Source organism: Osmerus mordax, chromosome 20 (assembly GCF_038355195.1).
Source record: "Osmerus mordax isolate fOsmMor3 chromosome 20, fOsmMor3.pri, whole genome shotgun sequence".
NCBI lineage: Eukaryota > Metazoa > Chordata > Actinopteri > Osmeriformes > Osmeridae > Osmerus > Osmerus mordax.
Window position 1 is genome coordinate 11793035 of NC_090069.1, and position 16978 is coordinate 11810012.

Genomic DNA, 16978 nt, shown 5'->3' on the forward strand with positions numbered 1-16978 from the left:
ATACACTGCTCAAACAATTGAGGGAACACCTAAATCACACATTGTGTCTTGATGAAGGAAACATTTTCAAGATGAAAATCGTTATTGTACATTGTGTTATTCATTGAGAACAAAATGACATAACAAAGGTCAACGGAAACCAAAATCACCAACCGATTGAGGCCTGGATTAAAATGAGCCAAAAATGAAAGTAAACGGTTGAAATCACAGTATGTTCCGACTCATAATGTGACTTGTATTAATAATAATGTGGAAAGTAGTGTGTATGGCCCAAATGTGTTAAGCAAGGCATTCCATAGATTGTAAAAAACTGGTATGACACTGATGAATTCCAGGTCTCTGTATGTGTGTGGGGGTTTCTGCAATGGCAGCTCATTCATCACATGTGCTGGTGAGTAAATTAATGTAAGCATAGGTTGGTAATACAGCTATATTAATGCAGTGAAGTTATTTATTCATGGCTATATCAATCTACCCTTGTTGATTTGGTTTGTAAGTAAGGTGCTCTGTCCAGGTTGTTTCTGTAACCTGACAGTTGTTGTTGGATAAATAGAATCAGGTAAAATTATTTCCCGTGGTCTACCCTTACATGATCCCATATTCCAAAACCGCTGGTCTGTTAAAACAAATATTCAACACAAAGACCACAAACATATTTTTTTTTTTACATTCATGACAACAAATAACTGTAAAAGATACCACTAATATTTATATTTGTATTAAATACAAATTGAAAATGTATACAACATCAATAAAGCAATTGAATGGTAATATATACGCTGCTCAAACAGTTGAGGGAACACCTAATAACATTAATCTTACCTAAAAATATGTCAGATGTGTCATGCGTGCAGCATAGTGTTGGTGAAAGTGTTAAAACACCAGTTGGTATCGCATCAAACGCATATTGGCAGGTACAGTGAATTTGTTCAGAGAATATCTATAAAGTAACATATTATTGGCATCTAACAATTGGAAAACATTAATTATATTGTTATCAAACCAGTTGAGTCAAAATATTGCTTTATTTTTGTATTTAATATCCTTATAATGCCATACGTTCTTTCCAAAACATATTATAAAACATTTTGACGTCAGCATGTCTTCCAGTCTGACCCGGAAGAAATATCAGGATGTTGGTGCTCTGTCGGTTGTTCAAGCGTTACGATGCATTGGCAGGGATCTTAGCTGTTATGCATGTTTGAATTCTGAAAAAGTATTATGTGTCATTGAGCAAGTTATTCCTGCCATTCTCAAGTTGGCTAGAGAGCTAGTTACGACAGCTTGCTTGATAGCTATCAAACTGCCTTTGTTTTTCTTTCTTACAGTAGAGTTATCCGTCTTTAATGACACATGAGTGTGTCTCTGGTTGTGATCCGTCTGGAGCTAGCAGACCAATCTCCGTCGCCCTTACATTTCCAGTACAGCGCAGGTAGGAAAATGTGTAGAGCTAGCCTAGGTATAAATGTTTTCTCTCTCGAAGTTACACATTTGCTAGACAGTCTGTTACAATATTAGTAAGACAGTTAACTAGCTAGTCAGACATCTGGTAGATGGCTATAGTTATAACCAATACAATAACTTATGCTAGTTGGTTGTCATTCTGTCTTTTCAGGTGCATGCCTTTGGATTGTTTCTAATATAACTGCCTCTATTGCATTGCCTCATGTTATCAGACAATTGGTCCTGCTTAGCTGGACTTCTAGAATCTTTTCCTTGTGAGTCACTTGAACTTTTGTGAGTCAGCAATAGAAATTTAGCTCATAGCTAGATATTTCCTTGTTTTTTTCATGCTCAGCTTTGTAAGGACAACAATAGCTATTGGCCGTTTACCATGAATAGTTACAATAGGTATTGTATTATACCACAAGAACATTGTGTAGAACTCATGATAGAATTCATGATATTTTGTTGTGTGTGTGTGACTGCTCTGGCTGAAGCTATGGAAAATAACCTCAGTTTCTTCTCTCCTGGTCCAGCAGTTGAGCATATGTCAGAGAAGGAGCTTCATGAAAAGGCTCTGGGCTCTGCTCAGCAGGCACTGAGTGGGAAGACTGAGCTAGAGAGAACTGCTGTTCTAAATCAACACATTGGCAGCAGAGCCATGGGAGACATGGTCATCGAAACCTTTGCTACCAACCCAGGTTAGAACCACTTTGGTAATGTTATATGCTTTTATCATTAAAACACAATAATGGTAAGAACTCTGTTAAATCTGTCTACCAGTATTGGTTTAACTTTATCTTGTTCCTTGCAGAAAAGGATGAAGGTACAGAGATGAGGCCATCAGGAGGTGAGAGTGATGGGACCCCAGAAACCCAACTGGGAACTACGGGGGGCAGAGAGATGAGCACAGCTCCTGACTCCCCCTCGAAACAGCTGCCAGACCAAATCTCCTTCTTCAGTGGCAACCCTTCAGTGGAGATTGTCCATGGCATCATGCATCTCTACAAGACCAAGTAGGCTTCTGCTATAAGCAACATTCTGGAAAAAAATTGTCCTTTTAAAGACACTACGGTTTATCAATAGTTCACTAAAGGTGGATTTATAATGGAACCAAGTGACACTACGATCAATAGAACTCTGACCATTACTTGCCTGCTGTGTTTCTTATTTGTACTGTTGCAGCAAGATGACATCACTGACGGAGGACGTGAGGCGCAGTGCAATGCTGTGTATCCTGACGGTCCCTGCTACAATGACGAGCCATGACCTCATGAGGTTTGTGGCGCCTTTTAATGATGTCATGGAGCACATGAAGATCATCCGAGATTCCACACCTAACCAGTACATGGTCCTCATCAAGTTTAGACATCAGGTGAGATTATAGTGTGTTATTATTTTGTACCACTTTGTTAGAAGGTGTTTGTGTATGTCTACCCCGCTTAACCCCTCTCTTATCTCTTATCTTGCACACTCGTCAGGTGGATGCAGATAGCTTCTACACGGCATGCAACGGTCGCCAGTTTAACTCCATTGAGGACACAGTGTGTCAGCTGGTATACGTGGAGAGGGCTGAGGTCATCAAGTCTGAGCAGGTATCACTTTTTGTTCTACTAATAAATCAGTCAATCAACCAACTCAATATTGCTTTTCATAGACCGTCCTTACGACATACAGTCAGGTCCATAAATATTTGGACATTGACACAATTTTCATCATTTTGGCTCTGTATACCACCACAATGGATTTGAAATGAAACAATCAAGATGTGCTTTAAGTGCAGACGTTCAGCTTTAATTTCAGGGTATTTACATCCAAATCAGGTGAACGGTGTAGGAATTACAACGCAATTACCCCCCCCTTTTTAAGGGACCAAAAATAATTGGACAAACTAACATAATCATAAATCTAATTGTCACTTTTAATACTTGGTTGCAAATCCTTTGCAGTCAATGACAGCCTGAAGTCTGGAACCCATAGACATCACCAGACGCTGGGTTTCGTCCCTGGTGATGCTCTGCCAGGCCTCTACTGCAACTGTCTTCAGTTCCTGCTTGTTCTTGGGGCATTTTCCCTTCAGTTTTGTCTTTAGCAAGTGAAATGCATGCTCAATTGGATTTAGGTCAGGTGATTGACTTGGCCATTGCAGAACATTCCACTTCTTTGCCTTAAAAAACTCTTTGGTTGCTTTCGCAGTATGCTTCGGGTCATTGTCCATCTGCACTGTGAAGCGCCGTCCTATGAGTTCTGAAGCATTTGGCTGAATCTGAGCAGATAATATTGCCCGAAATTGTCAGAATTCATCCTACTGCTTTTGTCAGCAGTCACATCGATAAATACAAGGGAACCAGTTCCATTGGCAGCCATACATGCCCATGCCATAACACTACCTCCACCATGCTTCACTGATGAGGTGGTATGCTTTGGATCATGAGCAGTTCCTTCCCTTCTCCATACTCTTCTCTTCCCATCATTCTGGTACAAGTTGATCTTGGTCTCATCTGTCCATAGGATGTTGTTCCAGAACTGTACAGGCTCTTTTAGATGTTTTTTGGCAAACTCTAATCTGGTCTTCCTGTTTTTGAGACTCACCAATGGTTTACATCTTGTGGTGAACCCTCTGTATTTACTCTGGTGAAGTCTTCTCTTAATTGTTGACTTTGACACAGATACGCCTACCTCCTGGAGAGTGTTCTTGATCTGGCCAACTGTTGTGAAGGGGTTTTTCTTCACCAGGGAAAGAATTCTTCTGTCATCCACCACAGTTGTTTTCCGTGGTCTTCCGGGTCTTTTGGTGTTGCTGAGCTCACCAGTGCGTTCTTTCTTTTTAAGAATGTACCAAACAGTTGATTTGGCCACACCTAATGTTTTTGCTATCTCTCTGATAGGTTTGTTTTGATTTTTCAGCCTAATGATGGCTTGCTTCACTGATGGTGACAGCTCTTTGGACTTCATATTGAGAGTTGACAGCAACAGATTCCAAACACAAATACCATACTTGAAATGAACTCTAGACCTTTTATCTGCTCCTTGTCAATGAAATAACGAACTCCCTTTATGAGGGAATAACATACACCTGGCCATGGAACAGCTGAGCAGCCAATTGTCCAATTACTTTTGGTCCCTTAAAAAGGGGGGGGCCACATATCAAATTTGGATGTAAATACCCTGAAATGAAAGCTGAAAGTCTGCACTTAAAGCACATCTTGATTGTTTCATTTCAAATCCATTGTGGTGGTATACAGAGCCAAAATGATGAAAATTGTGTCAATGTCCAAATATTTATGGACCTGACTGTATATATCTCATTCAGCTTTTTAGTTAAAGGCCTATCCTCTTTTTTTCTCTTTGCAATCTTCCCCTCTTTCCTCTCACTCGCCCACCACTTCCCTTCCTCTCTCCCAATCTTCTTTCTTTTATCCTAATTTCCCATCTACTAGGGAGCCAGTCTGCCTGTGATGGAGATGACGGAGCTACCTAAGTGTACAGTGTGTCTGGAGAGGATGGATGAGTCGGTTAACGGTGTTCTGACCACCCTCTGCAACCACAGCTTCCACAGCCTGTGTCTACAGCGCTGGGAGGATGCATCGTGAGTGGATAAACACACACACATTAAAATTGCTTTTTGAATTAGTATTCTGAATTCATATGGCTTATTCATCTTGTGGACATATCTGCACACTTGATGTGATATGTTGAGGGTTTATGATGTCATTCTGAATTTCTGCTGTACAGCATGTAAAAGGATGTAAATTAAAGTGTTGCTTGTGTCTTCTCTGTCTTCTAGGTGCCCTGTATGTAGATACTGCCAGACACCAGAGCCTGTAGAGGAGAACAAGTGCTTTGAATGTGGGGTGCAGGAGGTAAACACATTAGTTTGGAATATCTGACAAAAATGTTGAATGTACATTTACCATTAGCTGTCATTGTGTGCAATATAAAACTGAACACCAGGGGCTTTTGTGACATTTACATGCCAGTGTGCCAACTTCCTCGCTGATGCCCGTAGCCTGAAATATGTATTTTTAGTTAATAGACAAGTCAATCCAACTATCTCAGTATATTACCTGTCACATATACCTGTGAGTGTGAAAGATAGGGGAACTAGTTTAAAGGCAAGCTAATAGATTTATTATGTAAATTGTAAAGTACAGTGAGGGGAAAAAAATATTTGATCCCCTGCTGATTTTGTACATTTGCCCACTGACAAAATAATCAGACAGAAATAATCAGTCTATAATTGTAATGGTAGTTCTATTTGAACAGTGAGAGACTGAATAACAACAACAACATCCAGAAAAACGCATGTCAAAATTGTTATAAAGTGATTTGCATTTTAATGAGTGAAATAAGTATTTGACCCCCTCTCAATCAGAAATATTTCTGTCTCACTGGTGTCTTTTATACAGGTAATGAGCTTGTTACCTGTATAAAAGACACCTGTCCACAGAAGCAATCAATCAATCAGATTCCCAACTCCACCATGGCCAAGACCAAAGAGCTGTCCAAGGATGTCAGGGACAAGATTGTAGACATAAACAAGGCTTGAATGGGCTTCAAGACCATCGCCAAGCATCTTGGTGAGAAGGTGACAACAGTTGGTGCGATTTATTCGCAAATGGAAGAAACACAAAAGAACTGTCAATCTCCCTCTGTGTGGGGCTCCATGCAGGATCTCACCTCGTGGAGTTGCAGTGATCTTGTCAATGATCTCAAGGCAGCTGGGACCATGGTTGAAACATTATGCTTTGGAGGTGTTTTTCTGCTAAAGGGACAGGACAACTTCACCAGATCAAAGGGACGATGGACGGAGTCAATCTTGAGTGAGAACCTGCTTCCCTCAGCCAGGGCATTGAAAATAGGTTGTGAATGGGTATTCCAGCATGACAATGACCCAAAACACACGGCCAAGGCAATAAAGGAGTGGCTCAAGAAGAAGCACATTCAGGCCTTGGAGTGACCTAGTTTAAAATTAAGGTCTCCAGACCTTAATCCCATAGAAAATCTGTGGAGGGAACTGAAGGTTTGAGTTGCCAAACGTCAGCCTCCAAACCTTAATGACTTGGAGAAGATCTGCAAAGAGGAGTGGGACCAAATCCCTCCTATGATGTGTGCAAACCTGGTGGCAACTACAAGAAACACCACCAAGTACTAAGTCATGTTTTGTATTGGGGTCAAATACTTATTTCACTCATTAAAATGCAAATCAATTTATAACAATTTTGACATTTACATTTAGCAGACGCTCTTATCCAGAGGGACTTACAGTAAGTACAGGGACATTCCCCCCGAAGCAAGTAGGGTGAAGTGCCTTGCCCAAGGACACAACGTCATTTGGCACGGCCGGGAATCAAACTGGCAACCTTCAGATTACTAGCCCGACTCCCTCACCGCTCAGCCACCTGACTCCACCTGACATGCGTTTTTTGTTTGTTATTCTGTCTCACTCTTCAAATAAACCTACCATAAAAATTATAGACTGATCATTGCTTTGTCAGTGGGCAAAGCAATGATCTGATTGATTTTATTATTTTTTTCTCACTGTAATTGATATCAAATGATGATTAAACACAAATCAATACAAAAGCATAACTTCAGTGTAACTGTTCAAAGATAGTTGTAACGCACCAGAGCTTGTATGGTTTTAATGATTATAAGAATTGGGACATTTAGGTTAAGAATGAATTCTCACCCCTACATTGACATGTAAGTACTTAGTCAAAAACAGCCCCTAATTCAACCCAACACACCCACGTAACTATGTTGCTTTACGTTTCCTTTATCATTATAGGTGCTGTCCTACATTGACTTAGTCTTTCTATTCTGTCTCTGTAGAACCTGTGGATTTGTCTGATCTGTGGGCATATAGGTTGCGGCCGCTACGTCAGTCGCCATGCTTACAAACACTTTGAGGAGACACAGCATACTTATGCCATGCAGCTGACCAACCACCGTGTCTGGGACTATGCAGGAGGTGTGTGTGTGACTTCCTCAGGAGCTCCTTGACAGGCATCTGACCACTATTTGACAGGATGTAGAGCTGTTGTCTCAGCAAACTCACTCTGTATAGATAAAGTGTTAGAAGTGGTGCAAAAGTTTTAAAAGTCTGCATGAGATTGCATACTCAGATGTACGTCCCTCGGCTTACTGAAAAAATATTTGATCACATTTGTTTTACATTTGTGATCTGCTCATTGAAGACAACTACGTCCATCGCTTGGTGGCATGCAAGACTGATGGCAAGATGGTCCAGTATGAATGTGAGGGCGACACATGCCAAGATGAGAAGATAGATGCGCTACAGTTAGAGGTTGGTATTTTTGCGTGCCTGTACATGCAAATCCCTCCCTTCCCCCAACGTGAATGTCAACTAAAAGTATGTAAATGTTTGTTACTGGGCAGTACTCCTACCTACTGACCAGTCAGCTGGACTCACAGCGCATCTACTGGGAGAATAAGATTGTTCACTTGGAGAAAGACACAGCAGAGGAGGTAGAAGAATCAAAATAATTTAGTTACCTTGTTTATAATTTATTCATGAACATACAGCTTATGCGTTAAATAGGCTTGATGAATATTCATTATATTTATGTAAATGTCGGTAATATTCTCTTGTCAATTTTAGTTTGTGTGCCTGGATTGGTGTTACAGATTAACAACATGAAGGCCAAGTTCAAGGAAACCTTAGACCGCTGTGATAACCTGGAGAGGAGAATGGGAGAGCTGTCCAAGGAAAAGCAGAATATGGAGAAGAAGTAGGTTGCGCAACTGGCAGTCACCCCCCATATCTCCTAACAAGCAGTATATAAGCCTACTGTCATTCACCTCCCATGTTCCCAAAACTGACCCTGATTTTAAACAGAAGCTTAAACAAAACTATCATTGGTATCCCTGGTCAGGTACACACTGTAGTAGGTGAATATGATGAAACATAAGTTCCTGCAAGTACACACATCTACACTCGCTCTTTTTCTCACACACACACACTCCCTCTCTCCCACACCTCTGTCCATTCCTGCCCCTCCAGGTGTACCCAGTTCAACAACCGTGTCATGAAGCTGGGCCAGGAGTTGAAGGAGGAGCAGGAAATGAACCGCTGTCTAAGAGCAAATCAGGTCCAGCTCCAGATCCAGTTGGCAGAGGAGGAACGTAAGGCCCGGGAGACAGGTGAGTTCTAAGCAGACATGTCCAGACCCCTTGCCAGTGCCTTATCCACACCTACTGAGACCTGAAGGAGACCTGCAGATATATTTAGATCTACTAGTTTCATTGCACTGTGACCTCTGTGTGTCTGGTATCCTCCAGGTGAGAGGAAGGATGCGGCCATAGCAGAGCTGCAAGAGCAGCTGAGAGATGTCATGTTTTACCTGGAGACCCAGCAGCAGATAGAGCACTTGCCCCCGGAGGCAAGGCACGAGATCCAGGAGGGGCAGATCAACATCGGCGCCAACCCCACCAACGCCGGAGCAGGACCATCCTCCGTTGGACAGGGCAGGAGAGGTCGGGCGAAGAGGGGGAAGTAAAGAGAGAAATTGAATAAGGAAGTTGAGGTAAAGAGGTTGAGGAAGAGACTTCGGAAAGGACAGCGTGTGCATGTGTGCCCCTGTGTGTCTATCAAATAGTTCCTGTTTGAGTACATGTGTGTTGCACAATGATGGTAGTAGTCTTGTAGACACTGCTTTTGGATGTAAGGAAAAGAGGTTGAGCATTAAGGGGATGGGGGGGAGCTGATGTAATTCACTAAAGGAATGGGCTTTGTCAAAATTAAAGTCTTCTGGACATGCCACTTGTCTGTAAGTAAATATATATTGAGTTAAAGGATACAATATTTTCAAAATATAACGAAGCAGTTAACAAACAAATGTAATTGATGTCTTTCCCATTCATACTGCCTGTCTTGAGCCATCAGTCAGATGTGTTGTCTTTTTTTTGTATTAACCTTAAAATGTCTATATCGGTATAGAATAAGGCATTTGCTCTCTCTCTCACACATCATAACATAAACAGAAAGACTGGAGGAGAGGAAGCCACTGTACACAACTGACACACAGCCCCAGGGAACAGCAACAGGAAGCATACCTTCTCAGTAGTGTTGTTTTTGGCGGCCTGTTTTAATTTTAGTCTAGTCTTTGTATCAAGCTGTCATTTTAGTTTTTATTAGTTTTAGTCACGTTCATACTCTTTTTAGTCTAGTAAAGTTTCAGTCGACTAAAAGTCTGAGCATTTTAGTCTTATTTTAGTCAGACTTATTCATGACTATTTTCGTCTAGTTTTAGTCGACGAAAACTGATGACATTTAGTCTAGTTTAAGTAAATGAAAATTGTATTTTAGTCTCTTTTTAATCAAAACAGAAGTAGTCTAAGCAGTAGTCTCGGGAGGCATGTTAATGCAAAACGATTTATTTAAATGTATTTGTCTAGGAAAAGGTATTCAAAGAAATGTTGATGCCAAATTCAGTTCAGTGTGATTGCTATGTGAACTAGAGAGGGTACAATTTCTGGGGAAATTGTAGGGTGTGCTTGCTTGCGTCGGTTGTACATGGATTTTAATGCCATTTTTACAACTGATATTCCTGTATATTTTATATAAAAATGCATAGGGCCTACTTATTATGTATAAATATTACATAGATTTAAAAGCATCTTTTTTTTGCTGCTCATTTACAACTCAAAATACGAGTGAAGTGTAGAATGAAATATGATGTCTTCTCATTTCCCCTGCAAGAGGCAGCCTCATAGCTGAATCAAAACGAATACATTTGTCAGACCGGTGTAAAAATGGACCTAATCTCTATGATTTAAACGTCCTTTTAAGTTTTCCATTCTCGTGATATTTTCAGGCATTTAGCCTACTCATATTGCATTCATTCATTAATAAAGAACCCCCTTTGAAGATTATTCTACGATGTTACCGGCAGAAGATAGAATCGAGATTCAAACAGTACCATCTGCTAACTGAAAATATGCCCCCAAAAACGTAAATAAGCTTGACATTTATTTAGTGGAAAATCGCTCATTCATAAAAAGCTCACTGGTAGCGATCATTGTCAGTAACAACGCAAAATGCGATATAGCCCTGTGTGGAGAAGCTGCCCCGTAAATTATACTACTACAGTACAGTACTAGACTACTGCTGTGTTCGTCTTGGTAGCGATTGCGTTAGTTGAATTCGATTAAACGTTCCGTTGTACGGTTTAGGCTGAAATTAATTATTTTCATGAACAGATTGACAAAATTTAGGCTGTGGCAATGAAGTTCAGGTTAGTAGTCAGATAGTTTCACCTATTGAAAGACTTTTGATTTAAGTAAGGGGAGTGCCGAACATTTTCTGTCGCCGTTTGACTTCCTAAACAGCTGTGTGATGTTTTTGTCGTGTGGCTACAGCGTTGCAATGAGAAACACTGGTTTGAAACCACAGGTAATGATAATTTCACCAACAAATCGTTTACTTGTAATGTAATGTCATAGTAAATCCTACAAAGAAAATGTATTTGTGAGGAATGTTTATTTTAACGATTGAAAACAGATGCATCATAGATCACTGTGGTATGTGTTGCCCGGGCAACAGAGGCTAATGTCATGCTAATGCTTCAGTGAAATAGTAGACTACCGTTTCCAAAAGTAGATGTGGGCCTACTTCCTTAATAACATTAGCTAATATTGTACATTACATTTCATAATTGTGTTTCACATCACAAAGTAAAATGAGTAAATAGTTATCACCCTGGCCTCTTTGCTTGTGGCGTTTCTGCAGCTGCCTTGCAGTAAAGCTATAGTTAGCCTAGCTATCCCCCAAGTTAACAGATGTGAAAGGAATGTTCTGCTACAGGTAGTCACGCGTGTTTTCGTGACGTTAGTGACGTAGTGACGTTAGTAACGTCAGTGACTGTGGCTAGCAAATTAGCCACCGTTAGCTTCACTTTTCACCACAAAAACGCAATTTCTACTTAAACCATGCAACGGAACGTAAATAAAAATACAACCAACGCAATCGCTAACAAGACAAACCTTTTGACACCGCCGTTGTGTATGTAGTCCAAATATTGACTGATCCTTAGGGGGGCGAAAATAAATAATAAATAAATATATAATCTATATAATATATATATATATATGTGAGAGAACAAAGGTTGTTCCCTTGCCGAAGGCAAAGCACACCCAATGACAACTAGCTACAGTATTTGGCCAACAAGGGATGCTTAGAACACATGCATTCAGTCAGGTAGGAACGAAGAACCCACTTTACACACTCTCATACAAACAAATACACACACACACACAGTACACACACGTTAACCCACTTTACACTCTCACAAACACGCTAGTCACACACGTTTGTTTCAGGCTGTCAGTCGTTTTCAGCTCCAGTGGCTAACGTTTAAAGCTAACGTTAAAACGAGACACATTAACCAAAGCCTCATGAGTTGGATAATAATAATAACGCGACTAAATGAGACGAAATAACGTTATAACGTTTCGATTTTATTTTGTAAACCACATTTCGTCTCGTTTTTATGCGTCAACAATAATGCATTATATATTTAATTATAGTCATCACATGACCAGCATTTACGCTGTGTCTCGTTTCGTTTTTGTCACGTGATAAAGGTTCTTTGACGACGATATATAGTCATCATTTTCGTTGACGAAAAGCAACACTACTTCTCAGTACCATCCTGCCTGTTTATTTGCTTGGGTGAGATATGTGCCTGTACACTTGAAACAATGTTTTGCAATGTCCTTTACTCCTTTTAAAAGATTGTACGTTGTTCATTGATAGAAGTGTAGAAACATAGAAATTAAGGTGGACATGTAGTTGGTGAGTCAGTTATTTCAATTCAGTCTCAATTCAGTTTAACTGTGAGGGTGACACTTTGATGTAGTGGTTTTCACTTTATGTAACGTTATGTATATATCAGTCATGTTCAATCCCTTTTACAAATTTTATTTGGCACAAAAAAAGTTTGAGAGCCAGACAAACGCATCAATGATATTTTGCCATTGTTATTACTTTACCGAATGGCTCACAGATGGTAATTTACATTTACATTTATTCATTTAGCAGATAATGGCTGGTAATGGCTCGAGCCATTACCAGCTCAGAATTGAAGAAAATTCATGCATTTTTGCACCATTCAGTAAGCTGCTTAAGGTGACCATGGTAGAAATGGAGGACCTCAATCGAGAAAAGTATCCCTGCATCCACACTTTTTGATATGGAACTTGACGCGTGCAAGAAAACCAATTCCCTCAAGTAGGGTGCATTCTTTCCTGGTGTTGACATCAATGAGCTAGAATTGTGTAACTGGATAATGTTTCGTATTTGCACTAAACTGATGCCAGACTGCCAATACCTTGCAATTGAATGATTATAGTATTGCTTTTCATAGCTGTGTGGTACTGTAGCGTATTTTCGTGTATTGTATTTCTTACGTCTCAATCCATAAAAAAAAAAAAAAAACTTGAAAGCAGGAAATTGCTTGCCTTTTTCAAATTTAAGTAATTCCTTAAAATTTAAAGATAACTCTTAACCATTTGTTTTGTACTTCTATTACAACACTCAATAAATATGTGTTACAGTTAGACTAAATAATTCTGTTTCCTTATTGAAAAAGACAAAAACACAATGCATAGGCTACCAAACATATCGTGGCATAACATATATAAATATGACCACTTTTACCATTATTTATTTCCTAACTTTATTTGTGAACTTAAAAAAAAAATCAGAACTATACAGTAGAACAATGTGCATTTACTTTCGCTTTATCATTCGGTTGTTGGCGCTGCCATATATTCCAATGGGAGAAGAAGATGATGCGTACACACAGAATGAATGCTTGAAAGTTGACACAGCTACTTGTGAAACACCTTATTCCGAGCTCCTATGATCCATTTCCTGAATTATGGGCGCGACTTCCGGAGCCGGTGATTGTCATGGTAACGCTCACAAACAGTCATTGAGGTAAGCTAATTCTGATGCGAAATAAAACATGTGGGAACACAGCCTATTGCACCTCAAACGGGACAGTTTGGTCATACCTCTGCCTTCTACTATCGAGGGATGGGAGGACGACCTTTAGCTACTTTATTAACTCTGTTGCTACGGACGGTGAAGCGATGAATAACCTGAAACTCTGAGTCTTATCAGTACCTCCACAGCAATAAAGTTGGTCGCGTTTTAATAAAGGAGGTGGGACACAACTTTGTCTACCTTAAAGCAGACATAGAGCCTAGTCAGAGCCTTAAAGTCCCACATCACCGGTCCTGGGTTTTAGTTTAATCGTCAGGTGAAATACAAACGGCTGGGTGCTGTGTTGCTGGACCAGGGCACTACTAACCCACAAAAATTCCTAAATTAACACTTGCATCCCACCTTTACTGGCAGTACTGCAACTAAATCCAACTAAATGTGGAGGTCTTTCGTAGCCCATAACAATATAAAAAATATATCGGCGGTCCGATATTATCGGCCGATATTAGGCATTTTCCAAACTATCGGTATCGGCATTTATAATGGCCGATAAATGAATATAATTTTTTTTAAATAATAATTCAACCATGTTATTGCGTTGCATAGTTTGTCCACCAAAGGTCACTTTACAACGTCCCTGTAGGTAACACATGTTTAGAACGCCACAAACCCGACAACCAGCTGATCCAGAGTGAACGAGTTATCCACGACGATCATCGGTGAAGTGTGTTCATGGTAAGTTGGCAACTGTCACAAAACATACATTGCTTGAATACAAATTTAAAGAACATCCCCATCAGTTCTCTTAACGCAAATAAGCATGACAAAATTTGTGACTACCATGTCCAGTTTTGCTGCTGTTACATGTAAACCAAGAGTGAAACGGAATGAGCTAATTATGTTACGTTGTTAGCTACAGTATAGTTGACTGACTCGGTTTAACTCTTGACAATGTGACTGAAGATGTATTTCTTTAATAGCGTGACAGTTATAACAATGAGACGAATGAGAACTATGTTTTACAATAATTTGCAGTATGACGTTATCCATTGCTAAATTAAACAGGGAGTCAGGTGGCTGAGCGGTGAGGGAGTCGGGCTAGTAATCCGAAGGTCGCCAGTTCGATTCCCGGTCATGCCAACTGACGTTGTGTCCTTGGGCAAGGCACTTCACCCTACTTGCCTCGGGGGGAATGTCCCTGTACTTACTGTAAGTCGCTCTGGATAAGAGCGTCTGCTAAAATGACTAAATGTAAATGTAAATGTAAATTATGGCCAGCTAACCACAAAGCTAGCTAATGCCATGGCTGGTGGAAGACCGCTAACATGAATGAGCTTGGAAACCACAACAAACTTATTCTGCCTAAATAAAGTAATAATTACTGTTATAACTAGCATATCTGTAGTTAGTCCCTGCATTTAAATCGTTAGGGTTTCTTAACTGCGTCGCGAGCAGATTTTGACTTGAAAAAATTAAAACATTTTAGACACAGTAGGCTACAGACGCAAAATAGTGTTTCTTTAAAGAAGAACGCTTATTTCAAACAATCTTAAACATCAAAAGGGCTTATAAATTCAAAAATAATACATCTGTGTGAATAAATTATACTATGTTAGCAGTGTTCAAAGTGGATTTTTCACTAGCTTCCATCTAATTACGTCACATTATTGCTGTTATAAAAAGTATCCATATAAAAATAACTTGTTGTAGCAGAGCCAACAGACAAACCACGTACCATCACACCTTTCCCCTACCCCCGACAAGGAGAAAGGGTGTTTTCCCCCTTTGTCCTTATCTCCAGAGCAGGAGCTTCAAAGCTTCTGGCCCAGCATGGGGTCAGAAGGTAGACCAAAATGGCCTTACAGTATGGAGACAAAGGATTTTAAGGAAGAACTAACTTTTCTGGATTTACAAACATATTCTCAAGGACTACACGGCTCAGGGACACTATTTCAATGACAGTAGTTGATGTGTTATAATGTATGCTTTCCCTTTAATGCTGTGTTGATATAATTTGATGTTTTAATGTAACTTCCTTTCCTGTTATGATAAATCAGTCAATCTTGATATCAAAATGATTCGAATCTACAAACTAAACCATTTATGAATGTTGTATTGTTATATTTTGAAGTATAAGCAATACATGGACATTTGAAATAGCTGAACTCTGAAAAGTTATCAACCACTTCACACCCATACGTCAATCTCAGGATGGACGCCCAGGTGGGAGTAACTGACCAATCAAAGAGTTCACCTCCAAAAGGATACCCCTCTTTCGCAAGGATTATAAAACCTCGACGCACAAGCAATCCTCGCTTTTTCGCAAGGATTCACCGGAAGTGTTCGCGACACATCTGACCTATCCTTCTCAATCAGCAACTCACTGGACCACTAGGAACTTGAACGAAAGATTCCTTTGCTCTAACCGTTTGACAACGACGAACGGAACTTTGACTCTTCTTCTTCAAACTGACAACAGTAACTGCGATATTGCTACATTTCTTACTTGTGAACATTGGCATATTGTGATTGAATTTGTTACGTTTGATTTTAGTTTGCAAATGATCTAACCTAACTTTCGTTGGGATTAGTTAACATACTCTCCCATTGTTCTCCAGAAGCCTATCTCTCTCTCTCTTCCCCCTCCCCACGCGCTCTCAATCTACCATCTTGTACCAACCCTCATCATAGTTTAGGACCTACTGTATACAGTTCAACTCAACTCACTTTCAACTAACCTATAACTTCTCTGGTATTTGTTCATTATAATTACATTTCCTTAAATAAATCATTGTTTATAATACTCGCGTTATCCCTCACGTTATCTGATCTGCTCTACTTTCATAGAATTCACTACTTAAGATTAGACTGATTATTACGAAGGCTATTATTTCAATATTATTCAATAAGGTTTCCTCTATCCCTTTAACAATAAGAGGTGGTGCCCCAAGAACTACATACTTTATCATAAATTAAGTATTGCTAATCTTAAACGAGCAAACCCCGCTACATTGTTAAAGGCTTTGATTCGTTAGTCTTTTCTAAACTGCAAAGCATCAGTGTAGTAGAAACAGTTTGCATGTAATAACATTGGCATCAATGTGTCAGCGGTCTGTCAGCGGTGTCACCCCATTAACAGTCTGGGTACAGCACATAGAACCTACATTGCTACATCACGGGTGTCCAGTGCGATTTACTAAATGTGTGAAAACGATTTTACATTTGTGGAACGTGTTTTACAATTGCGGAATGTGTTTCACATTTGCGGAACCAGTTTTACATTTGTGGATCACGTTTTACATTTGTGGATCACGTTTTACATTTGTGGATCGCGTTTTACAATTGTGGATCGCGTTTTACATTTGTGGATCGTCATACGCATTCGCAATACTTTTGGCCCCATTTTGACTCTAGCGTCAAATCGGGGCCAAAAGTCACGTGTGTCAAATCGGGGCCAAAAGTCACATGATCTAAGTTCAGCTTTTTAATGCCCTATTTGCGAAGCTATGGCACCAATTTTACGCAATCTCCTTGAAAATGTCTTGCAAATAGTTTTGAGCC

General features: G+C 39.9%; 2 protein-coding genes across 3 annotated transcripts in view; both read left to right on the forward strand.

Moving 5' to 3' along the window:
* The first annotated feature begins 1163 nt into the window (after nt 1–1163).
* brap (BRCA1 associated protein) lies at nt 1164–10296 on the forward strand. 2 transcript variants are annotated; one of them, XM_067258349.1, is made up of 13 exons: nt 1164–1432; nt 1980–2144; nt 2258–2459; nt 2629–2818; nt 2925–3038; nt 4884–5032; nt 5231–5306; nt 7279–7417; nt 7644–7753; nt 7846–7935; nt 8095–8198; nt 8471–8610; nt 8749–10296. In XM_067258349.1, exons 1-13 carry the CDS (start codon nt 1354–1356, stop codon nt 8964–8966), a joined length of 1776 nt encoding a protein of 591 aa, XP_067114450.1. In that variant the 5' UTR covers nt 1164–1353; the 3' UTR covers nt 8967–10296. The 2 variants fall into 2 exon arrangements, with proteins under 2 accessions (XP_067114450.1, XP_067114451.1); XM_067258350.1 differs by having other exon boundaries at nt 1983–2144; nt 8749–10295.
* A 1321-nt stretch (nt 10297–11617) lies between these two features.
* The window catches only part of tor4aa (torsin family 4, member Aa), a 38961-nt gene continuing 33600 nt past the window's right edge, over nt 11618–16978 (forward strand). The window contains exon 1 of the mRNA XM_067258351.1: nt 11618–11665. Within this exon, the coding sequence (XP_067114452.1) occupies nt 11639–11665 (27 nt within the window). The 5' untranslated portion in view covers nt 11618–11638. The remainder of the gene's footprint in view (nt 11666–16978) is intronic.